This window comes from Muscardinus avellanarius (assembly GCF_963383645.1).
Source record: "Muscardinus avellanarius genome assembly, chromosome: 14".
NCBI lineage: Eukaryota > Metazoa > Chordata > Mammalia > Rodentia > Gliridae > Muscardinus > Muscardinus avellanarius.
The window spans coordinates 8,092,233-8,115,946 of record NC_137800.1 but is presented as its reverse complement, the minus strand read 5'-3'; the positions used below and the strand labels follow the sequence as shown (position 1 = coordinate 8,115,946).

At 51.5% G+C, this 23,714-nt stretch overlaps 1 protein-coding gene across 3 annotated transcripts; it reads left to right on the top strand.

Annotated features, from left to right (window-relative positions):
- Positions 1–684: 684 nt before the first annotated feature.
- EXTL3 (exostosin like glycosyltransferase 3) lies at positions 685–23,206 on the top strand (the record flags this gene model as incomplete). Of its 3 annotated transcripts, none has more annotated exons than XM_080709741.1 (5): positions 685–2,757; positions 11,101–11,228; positions 17,104–17,248; positions 18,062–18,190; positions 22,997–23,206. In XM_080709741.1, 5 exons carry the CDS (start codon positions 685–687, stop codon positions 23,204–23,206), a joined length of 2,685 nt encoding a protein of 894 aa, XP_080565867.1. The 3 variants fall into 3 exon arrangements, with proteins under 3 accessions (XP_080565867.1, XP_080565866.1, XP_080565865.1); XM_080709740.1 differs by having other exon boundaries at positions 685–2,832; positions 18,098–18,190; XM_080709739.1 differs by having other exon boundaries at positions 685–2,832.
- Positions 23,207–23,714: the final 508 nt, after the last annotated feature.

Below are 23,714 nucleotides of genomic sequence, written 5' to 3'. Positions count from 1 at the left end.
GGGTCCCGGTGCCGCTCGAGACCCGGATAACTACGCAGAGGCTGGGCAGTAACCACAAGTCACATACTGTGCCAAACCAAATGTCTGTATTTGGCTAGAATGGTCTTTGAAAGGCATATCGCGGTGTTTCCACCTGTTCCATCTTAAAAGATCCGGCGTTTGTTGTCTAGAAATGTCGTGTGGTTGAACACAATCTTCTCACCACTGATATGGCTTGCTTTCCTTGCAGGCCTGATTTCACAGTTCTCACTGCTGGCCCTTCTAAGCAGCTCCTGCACAGCCGGGAATAGAAACTATGCTTATTTGTTGGTCTGCAAAACCGAGGACCAGGCGCCATGGCGATTGAGGCCGCCTGTCCAATTCCAGGCTGTCTTCCCCTGGCGGCGTCATCCGCGGCCTCCTCGCCGTCTTCTCCGCAAAAGCGTGGTACCTTTCCCTGCTTGACGAAGATGAAGGACTTTTCCTTGGGTCCACAGCCAGAACTGAAAATCTGCTGGAATCAAGTCAGAGACCATTTTCGTCGCAGCTGAGGAAGATGAAATTTCCGTTTTACCCGGTGCCTTGCCCAGGGAGCGCACTAACTCCTCCAGAACCGTGCTACTGAGACAGAGGCTGGGTTTTGCTGAGAAACTCAGGGTTATGGCGAGTGCGCCGACGTGAGCCGAGGGGCCCGAGGTGGGACTCATGACGGGGTATACCATGTTGCGGAATGGGGGCGTGGGGAACGGAGGTCAGACCTGCATGCTGCGCTGGTCCAACCGCATCCGCCTCACCTGGCTCAGCTGCACCCTCTTCATCATCCTCGTCTTCTTCCCGCTCATCGCACACTATTACCTCGCCACGCTGGACGAGGCGGACGAGGCGGGCAAGCGCATCTTCGGGCCGCGGGCCGGGAACGAGCTGTGCGAGGTGAAGCACGTGCTGGACCTCTGCCGCATCCGCGAGTCGGTGAGCGAGGAGCTGCTGCAGCTGGAGGCCAAGCGCCAGGAGCTCAACAGCGAGATCGCCAAGCTGAACCTCAAGATCGAGGCCTGCAAGAAGAGCGTGGAGATCGCCAAGCAGGACCTGCTGCAGCTCAAGAACGTCATCAGCCAGACCGAGCACTCCTACAAGGAGCTGATGGCGCAGAACCAGCCCCGCCTGTCCCTGCCCGTCCGCCTGCTGCCCGACAAGGACGACGCGGGCCTGCCGCCGCCCCGCGCTGCGCGCGCCTGCCGCCTGCACAACTGCTTCGACTACTCGCGCTGCCCGCTCACCTCGGGCTTCCCGGTGTTCGTGTACGACAGCGACCAGCTGGCCTTCGGCAGCCAGCTGGACCCGCTGGTGAAGCAGGCCTTTCAGGCCGCGGCCCGCGCCAGCGTGTACGTGACGGAGGACGCGGACGTGGCCTGCCTGTACGTGGTGCTGGTGGGCGAGCTGCAGGAGCCGCCGGCACTGCGGCCCGCCGACCTGGAGCGGCAGCTGCACGCCCTGCCGCACTGGCGGGCCGACGGCCACAACCACGTCCTCATCAACCTGTCGCGAAGGTCGGACACGCAGAACCTGCTGTACAACGTGAGCACGGGCCGGGCCATGGTGGCCCAGTCCACCTTCTACGCCGCGCAGTTCCGGCCGGGCTTTGACCTGGTGCTGTCGCCGCTGGTCCACGCCATGTCCGAGCCCAACTTCATGGAGATCCCGCCGCAGGTGCCGGTGAAGCGTAAGTACCTGTTCACCTTCCAGGGCGAGAAGATCGAGTCCCTGCGGTCCAGCCTGCAGGAGGCCCGCTCCTTTGAGGAGGAGATGGAGGGCGACCCACCGGCTGACTACGACGACCGGATCATCGCCACCCTGAAGGCGGTGCAGGACAGCAAGCTGGACCAGGTCCTGGTGGAATTTACCTGCAAGCACCCGCCCAAGCCCAGCCTGCCCACTGAGTGGGCGCTGTGCGGCGAGCGCGAGGACCGCCTGGAGCTGCTGAAGCGCTCCACCTTCGCGCTCATCGTCGCCCCCGGCGACCCCCGCCTGCTGGCCTCGGCCGGCTGCGCCGCGCGGCTGTTCGAGGCGTTGGAGGCGGGCGCCGTGCCGGTGCTGCTGGGGGAGCAGGTGCAGCTGCCCTACCAGGACACGCTGCGCTGGAGCGAGGCGGCGCTCGTGGTGCCCAAGCCTCGCGTGACCGAGGTGCACTTCCTGCTGCGGAGCCTGGCCGACAGCGACCTGCTGGCCATGCGGCGGCAGGGCCGCTTCCTCTGGGAGACCTACTTCTCCACCGCCGACAGCATTTTCAATACCGTGCTGGCCATGATCAGGACTCGCATCCAGATCCCCGCGGCCCCCATCCGGGAGGAGGTGGCCGCCGAGATTCCCCACCGCTCCGGCAAGGCGGCTGGCACGGACCCCAACCTGGCCGACAACGGGGACCTGGACCTGGGCCCGGTGGAGACTGAGCCCCCCTACGCCTCGCCCAAGTACCTCCGCAACTTCACGCTCACCGTCACCGACTTGTACCGCAGCTGGAACTCGGCGCCAGGGCCTTTCCACCTCTTCCCGCACACGCCCTTCGACCCCGTGCTGCCCTCCGAGGCCAAGTTCCTGGGCTCGGGGACCGGGTTCCGGCCGATTGGCGGCGGGGCCGGGGGCTCGGGCAAGGAGTTCCAGGCGGCGCTGGGCGGCAACGTGCCGCGGGAGCAGTTCACCGTGGTGATGCTGACCTACGAGCGCGAGGAGGTGCTCATGAACTCCCTGGAGCGGCTGAACGGGCTCCCCTACCTGAACAAGGTGGTGGTGGTGTGGAACTCTCCCAAGCCGCCCTCGGAGGACCTGCTGTGGCCCGACATCGGCGTCCCCATCCTGGTAACCAGCGCGGTCTCACCCCATGCCTTCCAATGTACAGATACCTCTCTTTTTTTGCGGTTTTGGGGATTGAACCCAGAGGTATTCTACCTCCGAGCTAGACCCCCAGCCCCTTTATTTTTTTATTTTATTTTATTTTTGGTGCTACTGGGGTTCCTGGAAGCCCTTCTACCTCCGGGCTACATTCCCAGACCTATTTTTATACTTTTTATTTGGAAACAGGGTCTCTTAAGCCAGCGCGGCTGGTTTCAACCTGCTCGATCCTCCTGTCTCCGCCTCCCAAGCTCGGGGATTACAAGCGTGCACCACCATGCCCGGCTATTTTTTTATTTTAAAAGGGGGTTTTGCCAAGCACCGAGGTTGACGTCAAACCTGTGATCCTCCTCTCTCGGCTTCCCAAGTACTGGGATCCCAGGTGTGCGCCACCATAGCCGGCCATCTACACCTCTTCAAACACTGGCGGCTTCCTTTCCCTCCACCCCCTGCCCAGCCACTTCAGGCCCAGCTAGTCCACTGCTCACTTCCTGAACCTCTTCATCCCAAGCTGAAGTCGATCCTGGGCCTAGAAGGTTCAGAACCCCATGGGTGACCCCGTAGGTGACCCCGTAGGCTTCCTCCAGGCCCAAGATAGCAGTGATGGGAAGCTCACTCAGAAGAGCCGAGGATGAAGGCGCAGTAGTCAGTATTCCATGACATGTCGTTACCACTGTTTCTTCGTTTTCTGTCTAGGGGAACAGGCTTACAGAGGCTAATTTGCTCAAGGCCACGATGAGTAATGCAGGACTAAGCTTTAGTATGTCTGATTCCAGAAGCTTCTGTTTGCATCGGTCCCAAAGGATTTGCAGAGGAGAGCTGTGTCATTTCCTCGGATACCGTAGGAGCCTCTGGAAGCCTGGCTGGGGTTCCATGTTAAGGAGCGATCTTTTCTAGGGTGTCTCGTGGTCAGACATTGCATCTTACAGGAAAGCCAATAGCTAAATACATAGGCGAGGGCATTGTTTCTGAGGGCTCTGCCTGAATCAGACCTGGCCCTCGAAGAGAGATGTAGCCCGTCTGTTACATATGAGGCCTTAGAGCAGTTCTTAGGCAAACTACCAGCCACGTGCCCTGCGACATGGGGACTCTCTGAGAAGGGTAGCAGAGATTGACAGAAGGTCTGAGCCATGCATCGACTAGAATTGTGCTTAAGAAAATGAGTGCTTTTTAGGGATGATTTTTCTGGAAGGGGGGGATATTTGAGCTGGTGTAGTTTTTTGGGTTTTTTTTGGTGGTACTGGGGGTGGAACCCAGAGGCTTTCTACCTCCGGGCTATACTCCGACCTTTTTTATATTTTATTTGGAAACAGGGTCTCACTAAGTTGCTGGAAGCCTCATTGAGTAGCTGAGGCTGGCTTTGAACCCATGCGATCCTCCTGTCTCAGCCTCCCAAGCGCGGGGATTACAAGCGTGCGCCACCACGCCCGGTAGGTGCTGTTTTTTAAAAATGTATTTCAGGCTGGGTGCATTGGCCCACACTTGTTATCGCAGTACTTAGGAGGTTGAGACAGGAGGATCACAAGTTTCAGGTCAGCCTCAGCAGCCAAGGGGGAGACCCTTTTTCAAAGTAAAATAAGGCTGGGAGTATTAGTTCAGAGATAGAACCTCTCTGGGCTCAGTCTCCAGTACCATGGGGAAAGATTTATTTTATTGGAGAACTAATTCATTTGAAATATTTTCCAAGCAGTAGCATGGTATAAGAGAAGACATGATTTTTAGAGTGACATAGTCCTGGGATTAGGTATTCACTTTGTGAGCTTTGATAAGTTAATTGGCTTCTTCTTTTTTTTTTTTGGTGGTACTGGGGTTCCTGGAAGCCCTTCTACTTCCGGGCTACACTCCCAGACCTATTTTATATATTTTTTAAAATTTGGAAACAGGGTCTCTTATTCGAACCTGCCTCCTCTCCTGTCTCCACCTCCCAAGTGCAGGGTGGGTGGTGGTGGGGGGTTACTGGCAGGCGCCACCACACCCGGCTTAATTGGCTTCTTTGACTCCAGATAATCTAAGATCATTCATGGGAGGCGCTCAGTGATTATTTGATTCCCTCTTACCCCTTAATGTCAAAGGTTACAGAATCAAGAGTATGTATTCTGCTCTATTATGGACAGCTCTGACTGGCTTCACCGCTAAAGGTGTCTTGTAATTTTACATAATTCTCTTTGTGGCCTAGTTGTCAGTACTTACTTCCTCCTTAACAAAATACTCAGCAGTGTTTGTTTTTTCTTTCTTACCACCACTACAATCATATTTTATTACTTAATTGAATTCATCATCTGGGGCTATTGAAAGACTACAAGATTCCTAAAATTTTTAGACCCAGAGTTTATCTTGTGTATAATAACCCATTAGTGGGAAGATTTCTTTCATAGACTTCTCCCCAAGTAAATTTCTTTTATTGCCCCTCTCCGGGACAACTTCATGATATCACTGAGTTAAACGTCAACACTTGCCCACGAAGGCAGATGCTACGCACGCAGCGGGGTCAGAGAGCTTCCTTGCTTTGCGCTTTTTCTGGGTTTTCGTGGAGTTTGGTTGGGATGAGAAGAAGCTCTTCACCCTGTGAACAGTGCCTGGGACCCATCAGAGGCCCTGCCAGAGCGAATCCTTTAACTCTGATGGGAAACAAGCAGGTCTCTTTAATTTCTGGGCACCACGCTGCATATTACTACCTGGTTGGAAAGGCCAGAAACGTTCCAAATTGGGCACCGTTCTGTAAAGCTTTCCCGTGTTAGGAATACAGCCCCCACTCAGTTCTTTTACAGTAGAAGAAGCGGTTTAAGCTGGAGAATGTCACCGTATTCTGGAAGTATTGTGAGAATGCCTTCTAGCTATGAGAGGCAGGTGTCGGTGGCAGCTGAAGTTGCTGACCTCAGGGATGCGGACGGGCGTCGGCTGGGGAGACGCAGGTGGCCCTCTGCACAGAAGGAAAGCCACGTGACCAGGATGCATCTGGACGCGCTTTTTCCACCTAGAATCACACAACGTGTTCACGTTCGGCTTAACAGCTCTTTATAAAATGAGCGGCAGGGTGCTTCCCAGACAGTCCTGCAGATCCCAGTCCTGCCCGGGAAGGGGCTTGAAGTCAGCATTGGCTAAATGAATCACCCCGGGAACCTCTGTCGTTTCAGAAAATGCTGGGCGGTTTGTGCCTCTCATGGTGCTCAGGTGCCCAGCCAAGCGCTAGCACACCTGCTAGCTGTCTGTGGGCTGTGGAAGCTATTCAGGAGGAAAAGGAACATCTTGGTACCTGAGCAAGTTAGACACTAAAATTCCTCATTCATTTCTTTCATTTCTTTTCTTTTTTCTTTTTTTTTTTTAGGCGGGTCTGGGGATGGAACCTAGGGGCATTTGACCTCCGAGCTATACCCTCTGCCCTATCTTTTATTCTTTATTTTGAAACAGGGTCTCACTGAGTTGTGTAAAGAGCCTCACTAAGTAGCCGAGGCTGTCTGTGAATCCTCTGGTCTCAGCCTCCCAGATGCTGGGATTACAAGTGTGCGCCACTGCGCCCGGCTTCTCATTCATTTCTAATAATAGCTTACATGACAGGGGTCTGGCTGAGGAGGAAGGTGATCTCTGTGGCCACCACCCTTGAATACTCTGCTTGCACATGCTCTGTGCAGAGAATTTCAGCCTCTGTGGAATAGAGTCTGGGCGAGGAGGCGACTCGCAGAGAGATCCGGAAGGCGGAGGACAGCGGGGACAGCTTGGTGGCAGTGGCCACGCTCTCTGCCCCTATCTTCTTTGTAAACAGTTGAGTCGGGCACTTGGCTCCTGGAGCAGAACCAGGAAGATACCTAACAGAAGTCAATGCAGAGTACTTCTGGGCCAAGGATTTGATGTCCATTCTTTTGAAAAACTCCCTGCCTGGGTGGGGACCATACCACCATGGCACCTTAAAGATGTTCCAGTCCTGCCAGGCCTGGTGGCACACGTGTGTAATCCCAGCATTAGGGAGGCTGACACCGGGGGATTGTGGCTCTCAGCCAGCCTCAGCTACTTAGGCCCTTTGCAACTCAGTGAGACCTGGTTTCAGAATAAAGAATAAAAAATAGGGCAGGGGCTGTAGCTTGGAGGTCGAATGCCCCTGGGTTCCATCCCCAGACCCGCAAAAAAAAAAAAAAAGTCTCAGTCCTTGTGCGATGTTTCAGAGTGCTGCTTGCCTGGGTTGCCTTTGTTTCCCTGTGCGGGTTTCTTTGCTGCTTCCAGAATTGCGCTTCTTTGTCTCTGGTTTCCGGCAGTTTGGTTGTGATGGGCCTCAGCATGGTTTTCCTTGATTGTTATTCTATAGGGTGTTGATGTTGTCTGAGCAGGCAGCTGATTTGGTTGGACTCAGCCTACAGGTTGTGTCGTGACTGGCTCCTCCAGTGCTGGCTGACTTTTTATTTCGTTGGTCTGCTTATAACCCACACTGAGTGTGTGGGGCGGGGGTTGGAGACCCGGCGTTTACCCACAGCGCTCGGCTCCCCCTCTCCGGTTCTTTCTGGAATTCCCTTTTTCTTTCCACGGGCAGTGGTTGCCCCACACTGTTTCCTCTCATTCTTTAGGCCGGGACAGCTGGGTTTTATCTGAACTCTCCCGCGGTCCTTCAGGGTGCCGCCCTGGCCTGCTCACGGTGAGTGATCAGCTGTCTCCTCTCTGAATCCCGGTCCCCTCCATGATGCGCCCCCTGTGGCTCACTCTCCAGTGCCTTCAGCAAATTGCTTTCTTGGTGTTCTTGTACAATTTATAGTTGTCTTCACAGGAGGGTGGAGTCTGGTAGGGAGCTCTGTCAGGCCCCCTAGAAGTAGAAGCAGACACCTCAGCCGGGCATGGTGGCGCAGCCTTGTAATCTCAGCATTTGGGAGGCCGAAGCTGGAGGATCGCCGTTCGCGGACAGCCTCAGCTACTTAGTGAGGCCCTCTGTGACTTAGGGAGAACCTGTTTCAAAATAAAGAATAATAAAAAAAAAATAGGCAAGGGTTGTAGCTCGGAAGTTGAGTGACCCTGGGTTCCAGACCACCCCCCCAAAAAAAAAAAAAAAAAAAAAACAACGAAGCAGATGCCGCTGCGTAATCCCTCTCCACCTGCCTTTTTTTTTGTAGGATCTCACCAAGTTGCTGAATCTGTCCTGGAACCTGCAGTCCACAGTCTCAGCCTCCCAAGTACTGGGATTTTAGGTGTGTACAGTGGCAGCTGGCAGGTGGTTTCCTTTTTGATACAGCCCAAAAGGTTTGGTTCTAGTTACTTGCTTTATCCTGATGTGTTTGCTCATCTTCCTTACTCTGCTCGAGATTCCAGAAGATGGCAATAAGCAGGTGGCCTTTCTAGAACATCCTGTGGGGATGAGAATCTGAAGAGCGGTCCTTTCTATCTGAAAACTTGGGCTAGCGGGCCTGGTGGTGCAAGTTTGTAATCCCAGTACTTGAGAGGCTGAGATGGGAGGATCACAGTGTGGCCTCCCCCTGTGAGGAGGCCTTTGTGGGTGTCCAGCAGGGTGTCCTCTGTTCACATGGGGTACGGGGGGGGGGGGGGGAGAGCGTAGCAGTTAAGAGACCTGGGAGGGAAGGGGCGTCTGCGGCCTGGCCAGGGCTCTGAGAGCGGGTGAGCTCAGAGTGGGTCCATCTTGTGCTCTTCGGGGACTTCAGGGTCTCTGGAAGTGGAAAGGCCCTGACACACCATTTTTTCCCACAGAAAACTATAGAAATAGTTTTTTTGCTGCCCTCTCCCCTTAGTATTAGGGTTAAACATGGAGAGGTGTGTGTGTGTGTGTGTGTGTGTGTGTGTGTGTGTGTGTGTGTGTGTGTGTGTTTATGGTACTGGGGGTAGAACCCAGAGGCCTTCTATCTCTGGGTTACACTCCCACACCTATTTTGTTTTATTTGGAAACAGGGTCTCACTAAGTTACTGAGAGCCTCACTAAGTAGCTGAGGCTGGCTTTGAAACTGTGCGGTCTTCCTGTCTCAGCCTCCCAAGCGCAAGGATTACAAGCGTGGGCCACCATGCCCGGCCCAGTGATTCCTTTATTTTATGGGGTGTGTATTCCCTTCTGGATGTTCAGCTGTGGGCAGTCACCACTGGAGCTGAGGAAGAGCTTTGTTCAGAACCTGCAGAGCGGTGGTTGTGTGGGAAGTGTGTCAGGAAGATAAGTGGGCTGGGGCGGGGCTCGCTGTGCGCAGAAGACAGCTGTATTCCACCCTGTGTAAGGTGGACGGTACTTTACACTTTAACATCTCTGCAGCTGTGGTGTGCTGTTTGGAGCCTGTTGCCATTTGGCTCCTGCCCCTCCTGGCCGCCCTCCCGCATCCTGGGGAGCAGAGCCAGCCATTGCTGGGCGAGAACTTGGGGCTCCCCCTCCTGGCCGCTTCTTCCCTGACCCAGGTCGTGGCTGGCCCCTTTGTTCTGTTGCTGCTGGGTCTGAGCTTAGGCCCCTGCCACAGGCGCAGGGGTTTGACACCGGTCACACAGGCTGTGGGCGAGATGGTTTAGGCGTCTTTTGCTTGGCCCTGGACTCTGCAGTCTGCGGCGGCCAATCTGTGACAGGTCCTTCTGTCTTGGTTTGGGCTGGGACACCGTGTGCTTGAGGCAAAGTCGACAGAAAGCTCCTTAATGAAGTAGCATCCCGGGTGATCGGTGCGCTCACGCGCTCACAGTCCACAGCACCTCCCCCCTTGACGGCACACGATTAATACTGCATTGTTCACGCAGGCTGTGGCTTGAAATGTATAAAGATAACTCAGTTTGGTGAAAAGAAGGAGGGGCCCTGGACTTGGGGCGAGAGGTCTGAGCACCGTTCCTGCAGCTGCCAGGAGCGCGGCAGTGTGTGCGCGTGGAAAGCGAGAGCTGGACCCCGGATCTGCGGGCGCTTCTAGCTCCGACATTCATTGGGGTCTAAGTGTGCTAGAGTCAGTCGGGCCCAAGTCTGAGGACTCTGCTTTAAGAACACATAAGCGACTCGTTCAGATAAGCAGTGTGCCAGGGGGCATCTGGACAGGGCCTTCAGGAAAACAGAGTAGAAGAAAGGATGTTCAGTGTTGAGTGACGAGAGCGCATGGCGAGGTCAGAGGCCCTCGGAGCCACTTGGGAATCTCAAGACTGCTGACACAGCTTGATGACTAGAGCCAGGTAGAGCTTAGCTGTGAACATAAGAACGCCCCCTCCTGGCTTCCTAAAAAGATGGTGTGCTGTGAGATTCTTATCTTTTGGAAAAATGTGGGTCTTCATTAGTAGGGCTAATTGGCTAAAGATACTTTAAAAATAAAATCTATTGAAGTACTGACTGTAGCCATTATTTATTGAGACTTCTGTGGCAGGGTGAGTAGTGGAAGGTGATAACTACTTTTTTTTTTGTGGTACTGGGGGTGGAACCCAGGGGCTTTTCTACTTCCAGGCTATACTCCCAGACCTATTTTATATTTTATTTGGAAACAGGGTCTCACTAAGTAGCTGAGGCTGGCTTTAAGCCTGTGCGGTCCTCCTGTCTCAGCCTCCCAAACTCTGGGATTACAGATGTGCACCACCACTCCAGGCAGGTGGTAACTACTTTATAGGTGGGTGTGCTCAGCTGAGGCAAGGGTTAGAAAAGCTGTTTGTTCTAATGTAGTTGTACTGTCTGAGATACTAACCTTTGCTTTATGCAGCAAATACTCTTGCATCTCGGGATCACTGGTGGCCAGAGGTTGTTGGGATTAGGATTGGCTAAGGATACAGCCAAGTTGTACCGAGTAGATACACTTTAAGAAATGAAGCCTTTTTCTTGGGGAAAGGGGTACTGGGGATTAAACTCAGAGGCATTTTACCTCTGAGCTAGACCCCCAGCCCTATTTTTTATTTTTATTTTGAAACAGGCTCTCACTAGGTTGATGAGTCTCACTACTTGCTGACCAGAAATGACAGACTCAGGTGATTTCCAAGTTTGGTTTTAAAGTTATATGAGCAAGTTTGAAGCAAGGCCTGCGATCTGTTCCACTCTGCCACCTTGTGTCCTCACGGGAGAGTTATTGTAAATTTCTCAGATTATGTTGATTGCACATAGAAAATAACACGCAGCTTTAGTTTGTTTCGCAAGAACACAAGCTTACCACGCGGAAAGGTCAGGATGTGATTGGGGCATAGGATTCGGGCAGTGTTGTTCGTGAGGGGCTTGCCATTCTGCGGTCCGTTCAGCCACTGCCTCCCTTGGCCTGCAGGAGTGGGCTCTGCCTTCTCTCCCGGAGCACTGATGCCTCGTGCTTTTCTCCTGTGTCGCAGGTGGTCCGCACTGAGAAGAACAGCCTGAACAATCGATTCTTGCCCTGGAATGAGATTGAGACGGAGGCCGTCCTGTCTATCGATGACGACGCGCACCTCCGCCACGACGAGATCATGTTTGGGTTTCGGTGAGGACTTTCAATCAAGAAACGCTTTAGTTTGCAAGTGAGAGGAAACCAGCTCGTGCGTGGATTAGGCAGCAGAGGGAATTTCTTGGCTGACGTGACGCGGGGCCCTCGGAGGTAGTGAGGGCTACTGTGGGGCGGGCGGGTCCTCGCTCCATGTGTCCTTTCTAGTTGGCTCTCGCCCGGTTTCCTGCTGAGGCCGGGGTCCTGGGCTTACTCGCCTGCTCCCGGAGCTGCAGGAATCGCATCCTGACACCCAAACCCTGGCTAAGAGTGGCGGGCTGGGGTCGTTCTCGGAAGGAATTTGAAGCTTTCATTATGAGAGGAACGGGAGCTGTCAGGCAGGCAGAAGGAACATGTTGCTACGTGTAGGAGCAAAGGAACCATGCCGGAGCCCTGGGCCCCAAAGATCTGGGGGCAGGTGGAGTGAGAAACAGGCTCAGCAGGAAGCGGGGAGGAGGAGCGGCGGCACAGCGTGCGGTACGTGCCAGGGACGAGCTGCGGGCTGTGGTGTATTTTGGTTATGTTGTGAGTCCTCCTGGAACTTGACTGTGTAAGTCGTGGTTGTATCCATGTCCCATAGGAGTGAACTGAGAACCAAGCTAGGAAGTTAGGGTTGGAGGTGGGCCTCCGCGGCAGTCCAGCTCACCGCCACGGGGCTGCGCTGCCCAGCCAGAGCAACCTTGGGGGGTGGCGGTCGGGCTGCTCAGTGGCCAGAACTGTAGGCGGATCTAGGATCGGCTTGCTGCACCACAGCGAGGAAAGCACAAAGCCCAGGGCGAGGGCTTAGGAAGTGGTTTGCGTCCCCTGTGACCTCCGCGTGTGGCCTTTTCTTACAGTCCAGTTTTGGTGACATTTATCAGCACCGTGCACTCCACTCATTAAGTATTCAGTTCCGTGGCTTTCAGAATAGCCAGTCAATTGCAGAGGATTTCCTCACCACCAATAGAGACCCTGCGCCCTGAGCAGCCGCTCTCTTTCTTCCCACCGCTCCGGGCCCCGGGCGACCACTGCTGTGTCTGTAATTTGCCTCTTCGGGGTGTCTCGCATAGGCGAAACGTACACGTGGCCTTTTGCGACTAGCTTCTCTCGCTCACCCTGAGGTTTCCGACATTCTTGTCTGGTGGCTCGTATCTGAGCTTCGTTCTTTCCGTAGGGATTGGCACGTTTTGTTTGTCCATCCATCCACTGATGGGCATTTGAGCTGTCCCTGCTGCTTGGCCGTTGTGAATACTGCCGCCGTGTGCACTCCTGTGCGGGTTACACGGACGCTTCATTTCTCTACGTGTATAGCTAGGAGGGAACAGCTGGTTAGTGGGAGAATTATTTTAACATCTTGAGGACCAGCCTAACAGTTTCCCGCCATTTTACATTCTCGCCCTCAGTGAATGAGGTTTCTGATTTCTCCATATCCTTGTGAACTTGTGACTTTTTTATTTATAGCCATCCTGGTTTGCTACGCAGTGGTAGCTTGTTATGTTTTTTTTTTAATTTATTTTTTTGGTGGTACTGGGGTTCTTGGAAACCCTTCTACCTCCGGGCTACACTCCCAGGCCTATTTTATATTATTTTTATTTGGAAACAGGGTCTAAGTAGCTGAGGCTGGCTTCCAACCTGCAGGGATTATAAGCATGCACCGCCATGCCCGGCCTCGTGTATATATTTTTGAAGAAATGTCTGTGCAGATTATGTTCCTATTTTTGTTTGTTTGCTTTTTTAAAAAATTGAGTTGTAAGAGTGCTTTACATATTCTAGAGGCAAGTCCTAATCTGAAATGAGTTGTAGATAACTTCTCCCTTTGGGTGGGTTGTCTTTTTGCTTTCTTGATGATATCCTTTGAAGTCAAAGTTTTAAATTTTGATGAAGTCTGATTTATCTTTGTTTTCTTTGTGCTGTTGGTGTTATGTTTTAGAAATCATGCCATTCAGTTTTATTGTATTTTACAAAAGTATCAGCCCACAGTACATTGGGGGAAATTGGTTGTTACCGCAGAGCTTGAGAAGCAGTGTAATGGCTTTCCTCGGCAGTCTCGCTCACGTTAAGCGTGCATCAGGACAGAGCGCGTGTGTCCTCTTCCCCAAAGGCCTCCCCACCGCCACCCCCGGTTCCTCCTCAGAGCTGCGGTCTTACTGCTGTACCATCTTAGATCCACCTGTAAAGGACGACTGGCCACATTGCCGACAGTTAGAACATGGTTTTCTCTCCCCCAACTTCCCACACATCCTTCGTCCTCTCACTAGTGTATTATTGAAGCGAGTTTGTAGCTAGCTGTGATTTAAAAAGAGAAAGGATCTGGCTAAACGGGGTATGTTTCTTTGTATGTGATAAAAACAGCCAGCTCCCTGCACCTGCTCTTATGAAAGGAGGAAGGACTTGGGACGTGGTCTTTGCTGCTGTTGATGGACGGGGGGAGGAGGACTGTGTTTTGTTTTGTTTTGGTGTGTGTGTGGTTCTGGTGACGGAACCCAGGAACCTTTACCTCTGAGCTACACTTCCAGACCCATTTTATATCTTATTTGGAAACAGGGTCTCACTAAGTTGCTGAGAGCCTCACTAAGCAGCTGAGGCTGGCCATGAACCTGCAATCCTCCTGTCGCAGCCTCACAAGTAATGGGATTAGAAGCGTGCACCACCACGCCCGGCTGGACTGGTTCTTGGTATGGTTTGATGCAGTCTGGAGCCCGCCGAGGGACTTGGAGCTGTGGACAGAGCCTTGGGGTGTTAACAGGAGAACTGCCAGTCACCCCTAGGTACCAAGGATGGCTTAGATAAGGAGTCCTTGGTCTGATGAATTCGGCTTTATTACGATACTGGCCAACCCTGTCTTCTGTGGCTCCCCACATAGGAAAACTTTGACCTTTTCCTGGCCATTTCTCAGCAGACTTCTAAGTGGTGAGAAAATAACGGAAGCCTCTTAATGTGTTTGACAATCTTCTGAAATTTGAGGCTTAGCGTGGGTAATGGATGGTGCTATCTCCTGCTGTGCATCAGCCACTACCCCCCCACCTGCCCTTTCTTATCTATTGGGCATCCTTTGATCTAATAGCTTTCTCTTATTAACTCTCCATGTGCCGATTTCACCTACTGAGGAGGAAGCAGACCAAGGTCCCAAAGGAAAGGGTTAGAATGATTTCCTCTGGCAAAAGGTAGATCTTGACAAGCTTCCACTTTGTAGCCAAGAAAGAGGCAGCTGTGCAAGAGGCCTGAGGGCATGCGTTGTGCATGGTCGTGGCGCCAGCGCTTGTGATGCAGAAGCGGAAAGGGAAAGGCCGCCGGCCTGTGGCTCCCGCGTTCCCTAGGGCAGCCAGGGTCACAGACGCACGGGCGTGGGACAGTGAGTGCGGGCTGGGGGAGAGGGAGCAGGGGGCCGTTGTCTAAGGGGACAGAGTTTCAGTTTGGAAGGATGAAGAAGTTCTGGGATGGATGGTGCTGACCTCTACTGCCACTGCTCCATATACACCATTCCAAAAGGTTAAAATGCCTGGGAGACAGGAGGGTGGCACATTCGTGGCCAGCCTCATCAACTTAGCAGGGTCCCCTCCAACTTAGCGAGATTCTGTTTTAAAATAAAAATGTAGGGCTAGAGGGGTGTAGCTCAGAGGTAGAACAGCCCTGGATTCAACACACACACACACACACACACACACACACACACACACACACACATATGCAGTAACTTTCTGGGTTGTGCTAGAAGTTGTGACTGGGCTGGCTGCTCAGTCTCCTTTGAAGTGCAGGCTCCCGCCCTGAGGAGGGAGCACCGGCAGCTTGGAGGGGAAGCCCTTCCTCTGCTGCTGGGCTCCGCTCGTCCATGCAGCCTGTGGGACTGGGGCTGATTCTGTTTGTTCTACCTTGCCTATATCTTTGGAAGTGATAGGAGTTTCTCCGGAAACATGCCAGATACATTGAAACATGTTGAATTCCCAGTTTCTATTTGGATTTAAGGAAACCTGTCATTTGTAAGGTTCTCTAGGCCACTCCCCACAGGACAGGCTCCTCCTGCATCCTGCGGCCGTGTGCTTGAGGATGAGGATGAGGTCTTCTGCTTTCACACCAGTGGTCTCTCTAGACTCCTCATCGTGCCCCTCGAGAAAGGAACGCAGCGTGCAGAGATGAGTGTTCCCTACTGATCCCAGCATCGTGCTCATTAAAAAGAAGCCTTTTGCTCTGACACAGGGGCACATGCCCGAAATCCCAGTACTTAGGAGGCAGAAACAGGATTGCAGGTTCAAGGCCAGCCTCAGCAACTTCGCAAGACCCTGTTCAGAAAAAGTAAAAGGAGGTGGGGGCTGGAGGTATAGCTCAGAGGTAGAATGCCCATAGGTTCAGTCCCCAGTACCAAACAAATAGAAAGCCTTTTTAGTCAGGCATAGTGGCTCATGCCTGTAATTTCTAGTACTTGGGATGCTGAGACAGGAGGATTGAAGGTTTAAGGCCAGCCTCACCAACTTAGCAAAATTCTCAGCAATTTAGCGAGACTTTGTTTCAAAACCAAAAAAAAAAAAGTAAAAAAATTTGGTCTGGTGGTGTAACTTGGAGGTAGAATGCCTGTAAGTTCATTCATCAGTAAAACACATACACACACACACACACACACACACACACACACACACACACACACAGGAAAAAAACTTTTAAAAGAAATAGACTGGGCGTGGTGGTGCAAGCTTGTAATCCCAGCACATGGGAGGCTGAGACAGGAGGATCGTGCAGATTCGAAGCCAGCCTCAGCTACTGAGTGAGGCTCTCAGCAGCTTAGTGAGACCCTGTTTCCAAATAAAGTATAAAGTAGGTCTGGGAGTATAGCCTGGAAGTAGAAAAGCCCCTGGGTTCCACCCCCACATCCCCAGTAACCCCCCCCACACACACAGAGAAATTAGTTAAAAAGAAATAGAAATTGACATTTCCTGCCTATTTCTTAGCAAGTCATTATAAATAAACACCCCCCCCCCCCGTTAGCTCGCTTTTTTCATCAGGGCTGGGAGATGCTGGCTGCCAGAAATTAGCAGTGTAATAAGCAGGTGTGTGTGCGCTTGTGTGTGAGTGTGTGTATTACTGGGAATCGAATCTAGGGTGCTCTACTCTGAGCTAGACCCTCAGTCTTATTTTTATTTTTAAATATTTGTTATGTATTGGTACTGGGAATTGAACCCACTGGCATACTGCCTCTGAGCTAGACCCTCAGTCTTTTTTTTTTTTCCAGTACTGGAGATGAGACCCCAGGGACATTCTACCTCTGAGCTACATCCCTGCCCTATTTTTTTTTTTTTTTTTTTTTTTTTGTGGGTCTGGGAATGGAACCCAGGAGCATTCGACCTCCGAGCTTACACCCCCTGCCCTAATTTTTATTATTCATTTTGAAACAGGGTCTCACTCAGTTGCGGAGGGCCTCACTAAGTAGCTGAGGCTGTCCACAAACCGCAATCCTCCTGTCTCAGCCTCCTGAATGCTGGGATTACAAGCGTGCGCCACCATGCCCGGCAGCCGATTTTTTATTCTTTCTTTTGAAGCAGGGTCTCACTAAGTTGTAGAGGGCCTCACTAAGTAGCTGAGGCTAGCCGGGAACCCAGAGCCTCCTGTCTCAGCCTCCCAACCTCAGTCCTTTTTACATCTTAAGTTGCTGAGGCTGGGCTCAAACCTGCAATTCTTCTGTCTCAGCCTCCTAAGTACTAAGTAGTTTTTTGTTTTTTTTTTTTAAGAAGCTGTATATGAGATTGTTTATTCACTTGTTTATATCCTATTTGGCTGGTGATTGATTTTATTTACAAAAAAAAAAGGAAAGTCTAGGTCCAGAGAGAGAGGGAGGAGACAGAGACCATCGTTCTCAGCGCCCCGGGCTCCTCGGATCTGCGGCTCAGGCGTGTGCTTGTGTGTGCAGGGTGTGGCGAGAGGCCCGGGACCGCATCGTGGGCTTCCCTGGCCGGTACCACGCGTGGGACGTCCCTCACCAGTCCTGGCTCTACAACTCCAACTACTCCTGTGAGCTGTCCATGGTGCTGACGGGTGCTGCCTTCTTCCACAAGGTAAGGAGTCCGAAGGCTGCCCGTGGAGGCGCTCCTCCTCCAGTGCACTGCGTGCTGGAAGTGCTCCCAGTTTTCAACACACCAATCAGCCGGGCATGGCGGCACATGTCTGTGCTTCCAGTACTTGGAGCCTGAGAGAGGAGGATCGCAGGTTCAAGGACAGCCTTGGCAAGTAGTGAGACTCTCAACCTAGCAAGACCCTGTTTCCAAATAAGAAATAAAGTCAGGCCGGGGGTGTAGCTCAGAGGTTCATCCCCAGTACCCCCCACAAATTAGTGAACTAAAAAGACACTGAGCGAGCCGGGGATGGGGCAGTGCTTGTGGTCACAGTACTGGGAGGCCGAGGGGGGTCCTTGTGTGTACAGCTCCTCCACCCAGAGGAGCCAGAGGGTTTGGGGTGAAAGTGTGACGTGCTCGGTGGCCTTGTGGTTTGGGTCCTAGAGATGGGACCAGGGCCATTCTACCTCCGGGCCGCACCCCAGCCCTTTTTATTTTTTATTTCAGACAGGGCTCGCTAAATTGCTGAGGTCTCTGAGTTGCTGAGGCTGGCCTCAAACCTGCAGTTGTCCTGTCTCAGCCTCCCAAGCGCTGGGGTCACAGGTGTGCACCTCCACACCCAGCTGAATGGGATGTTTCTTCACTGCAGAAGATCAGCGTTCCAGATGGCAAGCACCTGCGGCCCGGCTCTCCAAATGCCAGGGTGCTTCCCAGTTATTGCCACACCCCACAGCCACACACGGCCACACATACGTTTGCTGCAAGCCCAGGAACCTGGCCGCTAACAGACTGTGCGCTTCTTTTTGTCCCCGGCAGTATTATGCCTACCTGTACTCTTACGTGATGCCCCAGGCCATCCGGGACATGGTGGATGAATACATCAACTGTGAGGACATTGCCATGAACTTCCTTGTCTCCCACATCACTCGGAAACCCCCCATCAAGGTGAGGGCCGCTGCCTGTGGGACCCTGCGCGAGCTCGGTTCACCCGTTTTGCCCTACGTGGTCCGCGTGGCGTCTCGCTGCAGAGCGGCTGTGACGGGGCGTAGAGCTGGCGCGGCAGGCTCTTCACTCAAGGGCCGTGGGTGGGACAGATGCGGCATCTCCATTCTTACTCATAACAGCTGGAACTTAGTATTTCCTTCAGTTAGAAAATAGGCTGTATTATGTTAAGTGAGATCAGCCAAGCACAGAAGGAGAAGGTACATGTGTTTCCTCTAATATGCCCAAACTAGGGAACACAGAGGATACCAGTGGGACTCCAGATAATGGAGGAGAAATATCAGCAAAGTTTGAATGGAAAGATAGGAGAGGAGGAAGGCTGATCTTGATTAATGAGGGTCTACATCTGAATATGTGTAAAATTATGAATATGACATGGTTAACCTGGACAACCATTGGTGGGAGGGGGGAAGGGAAAACGGGGGCGGGGGGAGAGGGCACCAAATATAGTTTAAATGTATACCATTTATGTTCAATAAAAATTTTTGTTTAAAATAAAAAAATATATAAATTAAAAAAAAAAAAGAAAATAGGCTATAAGCCGGGCGTGGTGGCGCACGCTTGTAATCCCAGCTCTTGGGAGGCTGAGACAGGATTGCATAGGTTCAAAGCCAGCCTCAGCTACTCAGTGAGGTTCTCAGCAACTTAGACCCTGTTTCCAAATAAAATATAAAAAAGGTCTGGGAGTACAGCCCGGAGGTAGGAAGCCTCTGGGTTCCACCCCCAATACCACAAAAAAATAGAAAAGAAAAGAAAAGAAAATAGGCTACAATTCCCAACTGTATATGCAGTAACTGATTTTTAGTATGACATTAGATTTGTTAGTGTCTCAAAGTATTCTTTGTGTTCATCATTGCTTTGAAATTAGGTAGATATTAACTTTTCTCTAATTTTGTCATTGTGTTAACGAAGGCGCAGCTATATACTGTATTTCAGTAAATACCAAAATATATTAACTGTATAAATATGGAATATGTACTGTATTTCAGTGAATACAGTAATGTGATTTGTTTCCTTTGTAATCCCATGTAGTTTATGTATTTAAAAACATTTGAGCCAGTGTGGTGGCACATGCCTGTAATCCCAAAAAAAAAAAAAATCTTGGGAGGCTGAGACAAGAGGATTGCAGGTTTAGCAACTTACCGAGGTTGTTTCAAAATAAATGAAAAGGGCTGGGGATGTTGTTCAGAGGTAGGAATGCCCCTGGGTTCAGTCCCTAGTACCAAAAAATAAAAACCAAAATACTTGGAGGAATCCATAGACCTCACCAGATTGCCAAATTGCAGGGAGGGGGTTGTCAAGCAAAAGTGAGAACTCCTGCGTTAACATATGTACAGCTCTAAGAATACTCCTGGCACATGAGTAAGCATGATATATCAGTTATTTGCTCAAAAACAGAAGTAGGCTCAGAATTCTAGAAATTTGAGTTCTGTTTTTCTTCGAGTTGCTGAATAGGTTTGGGCTAAAATAAGCCAACTGGGCACTCGGCACACGCACGCCGGGCCCTGGCCCTTCCCGCGCTGCCGGCCCAGGGCAGGGAAGCACTTTGCTTCCCGGGTGTCACGGTGCTGTGAGCTGACAGCCATTGTGCGCATGTGTCACTCTTCAGTTTTGAAGGTGATTTCTAGACCAAGTATTCACCTGCATTCACTGATAGCTTACATCACATATTTAGAAGTAAACAGTGTGGTAAGTAGAGAACTACGCATGCAAACAGCACAGTAAAGGAGCCAGGTGAGGTGGTGCATACCTGCAGTCCCAGAACCTGGAGGGTCGAGCCAGGAGGGTCGCGGGTCCACGCCGACGCAGCCATGTAGAGACAAGACCTTGACTGACTGATGAGAAGTCGCCTCACCTGAGTGGCAGCTGGGGAGGGAGGAGAGCGATGTCTCGCTCCTGCCATCCTCCGCCAGCATCTTGCTTTTGCGGAGGGTTGTAATGAAAATGTTATAAAAATTATTAATCACAGGAAATAGCAAAGCAATCATGGGTGAGCCAGGGAATAACACCAGGGTCGTCACAGATGAGTCAGGGAGGAAAGGGTAAACAGAGGAACGCAGGGCTTTGCTTTTCAGGCGGGGTCCCTTGTCATCAGTCCCACTGGGTCCTTGGGAACTTGTCTGCCAGCAGTTTCCACTTGGGTGGGCAGTTTGTGCCCCTCCCCAGCTGGACTGGGTGACATCAAAGCAGATATCTAACAGTGCTCCCAACAGTTTCAAAATCAAATTGAGGCTGGGTGTGGCACACACTTGTAATCCCAGTACTGGGGAGTCTGGAGCTGGAGGACCACAGGTTCGAGGCCAGCCTCAGCAGCTTAGGCCCTCTGCAACTTGTGAGATCCTGTTTCAAACTAAATAATAAAATAGGGTTGGGAGTATATTCAGAGGTAGAATGCCCCTGGGCCCAACCTGCCATACAAATAGTAAATAAATAAATAAACATAGGCCTGGGGCATAGCTTGGAGGTAGAATGGCCCTGGGTTTAATCCCCAGTACCAAAAAAACAAAACAAAAAAACAACCCCCTCACCAGCATCTTGCTTTTACCGAGGGTTGTAATGAAAACGTTATAAAAAAAAAAAAAACAAAACGTTATAAAAAACAAAAACAAAAAAGAACAAAAAATGCGAAGGTGCATTTGGGGGCTCATACAACCGCTTATGCCTAATCAAACTTTTTTTTTTGCCATGTAGGGCTCACAATTATAGATTAATTCCTCATTACTTTGCAGTTTCTTCTGTTGCTGAGACTTCTGCTAAAGTCTCACAAAGAAGACTAGCTGGTACAATAATGAAGCAAGGAGGTTTTTTTTTTAGTGTGTGTGTGTGTGTGTAATGAGTATGGGACCCAGAGGCATTCTACCTTAGCGTTATACCCCCCCCCCAGCCCAATTTAATTTCTTTTTTTGGGGGGGTGTCTGGGATGGAACCCAAAGGCATTTGACCTCTGAGCTACACCCCCTGCCCTATTTTTTATTCTTTGTTTTGAAACAGGGTCTCACTAAGTTGCGGAGGGCCTCACTAAGTATCTGAAGCTGTCTGTGAACCGAGATCCTCTAATCTCAGCCTTCCAAATGCTGGGATTATGAGCCTGTGCCACCACGCTGGGCTCCACTTTAATTTATTTGAGACCTTAATCAAGGTCTCACTAGGTTGATGAGAGTTTCACTACTTGCTGAGAATGTCCTTGAACCTGTGATCCTCCTGTCTCAGCCTCTCAAGTATTGGGATCACCAGTGTGCCCCACCATACCCAGCTAGTCCTTAGTTTTTTATTATTTATTTATTTTTATTTTTTATTTATTTTTTGCGGGTCTGGGGATAGAACCCAGGGGCATTTGACCTCCGAGCTACACCCCCTGCCCTATTTTTTATTCTTTATTTTGAAACCAGGTCTCACTGAGTTGCAGAGGGCCTCACTACATAGCTGAGGCTGTCCGCGAATCATGATCCTTCAGGTCTCAGCCTCCCAAATGCTGGGATTACAAGCGTGCGCCACCACGCCCGGCTCCTTAGTTTTTTAAAAACTGAATAATAGCCGGGTGTGGTGGTGCACCCTGCGCTTGGGAGGCAGAGACAGGAGGATCGCTCAGGTTTGAAGCCAGCTGTGCTGGCTTAAGAGACCCTGTTTCCAAATAAAAAATTTAATATAGGTCTGGGAGTGTAGCCCAGAGGTAGAAGGGTTTCCAAGAACCCCAGTATCACCAAAACAAAAAAAACAAAAAAAACACAAAAAAACCCACCAGAATAATAGTCACAACTATTTATATATAAAAATAATGTCAGATCTGGTATTAAACAAGGCAAAGCACACTTCTTTGTCATCTTTAAGGCAGGGAGGCAAAGGACTCAGAAATTAATGATAAGTACGGGTGTGGGGGTACTGAGGTTGAACCTAGGGGGAGTATATTTGTAAGCTACTTCTCCGGCTCCATATTATTCTGTTTTGAAACAGGCTCTCACTAAATTGCAGAGGGCCTCACTAAGTTGCTGAGGTTGTCCTTGAAACTGTGATCTTCTTGTCTCAGCCTCCCGAGTACTGGGATTACAATCATGTGCCATCACACCCAGAGCCATTTTCTGCTCTTTCTTACTCCTTTCTTATGTGGCCAGACTTCAGCTGAAATGAATGGAGGAGAAATAATCTGCCTGTAGCATACTAACTTTTTTTGTGTGTGTGTGGTACTGGGGATGGAACTTGGGGGCTTTCTGCCTCCGGGCTACACCCCCAGCCCTATTTTTATATTTTGTTTGGAAACAGGGTCTCACTTAAGTAGCTGAGGCTGACTTTGAACCTGCACGATCCTCCTGTCTCAGCCTCCCAGGCGTGGGGATTACAAGTGTGCGCCACCACACCCAGCTCACTAAGCATTTTTAATTTGGTGGTACGTGGGATTGAACAGAGGGGCATTTTACCTCTGAGCCATACCCCAGCCCTACTTACTTATTTATTTTGAGGCAGGGTCTCACTAGGTTGCTGAGAGTCTTGAACCTGCAATCCTCCTGCCTCAGCCTCCCCAGTACTGAGATTATAGGCATGCCCAGCTAACACCACAAGGTCTAAGGCCTTTGGTGTCTCTTTAGCAGGTGACTTGGAAAGCGTGCCTCACTGAGGCTTGTGGGTAGTGGGAAGGCGTCCCGGACGGTCTCCGTGGGCACCTCGGGGTCCTGCGGCTTCCAGGTGGCAAAGCGCGCAGCTCCCACCGGCGTCCGCGCTGGGGTCCTCACTCCGTGTCTGTCTCCCTGCGCACAGGTGACGTCCCGCTGGACTTTCCGCTGCCCGGGCTGCCCGCAGGCCCTGTCCCACGACGACTCTCACTTCCACGAGCGCCACAAGTGTATCAACTTCTTCGTGAAGGTGTATGGCTACATGCCCTTGCTCTACACGCAGTTCCGGGTGGACTCCGTGCTGTTCAAGACGCGCCTGCCCCACGACAAGACCAAGTGCTTCAAGTTCATCTAGGCTTCGCACGTGCTGCGGAGGCGGGCAGGGAGGGTGGCGCCCCGTGCCCAGGCTGTGAAGGGCCCTGGGGACGCCCGCCGGGTGGGCAGCCAGGCCCTCTGCTGGGCTGGAGGCGGCAGGAAGTGGGAAGGAAAGAGCTGCCGCATGTGAGGTCGGCCACGCTGGGCCCGGAGCCCTGACCTGCGGCTCCCCACCGGGACTGCCTGACAGTCTACACAAGGACGTGGGCTCGAGGTTTTTAAATCCAGTAACTACTATTATTATTATTATTTAAAAGAAGGTTTCAGATCTGCCATTCAAGGCTTATTTATATATGTGTGCATATATATTCATATATATGCACATATACGTGTGTATGCACATACTCACATATACACAGATATCTATCTATCTCGGGAGAGTTTGAAGCTTGCGCCCCTCTCCCCCAGGGAGGGGCCCGCCAGGCTCCCCTCGTTGTTCTTGGTGGAGACGGATCCTGGCCCTGTGTCATCTTCTTCTGTCTGTCTCC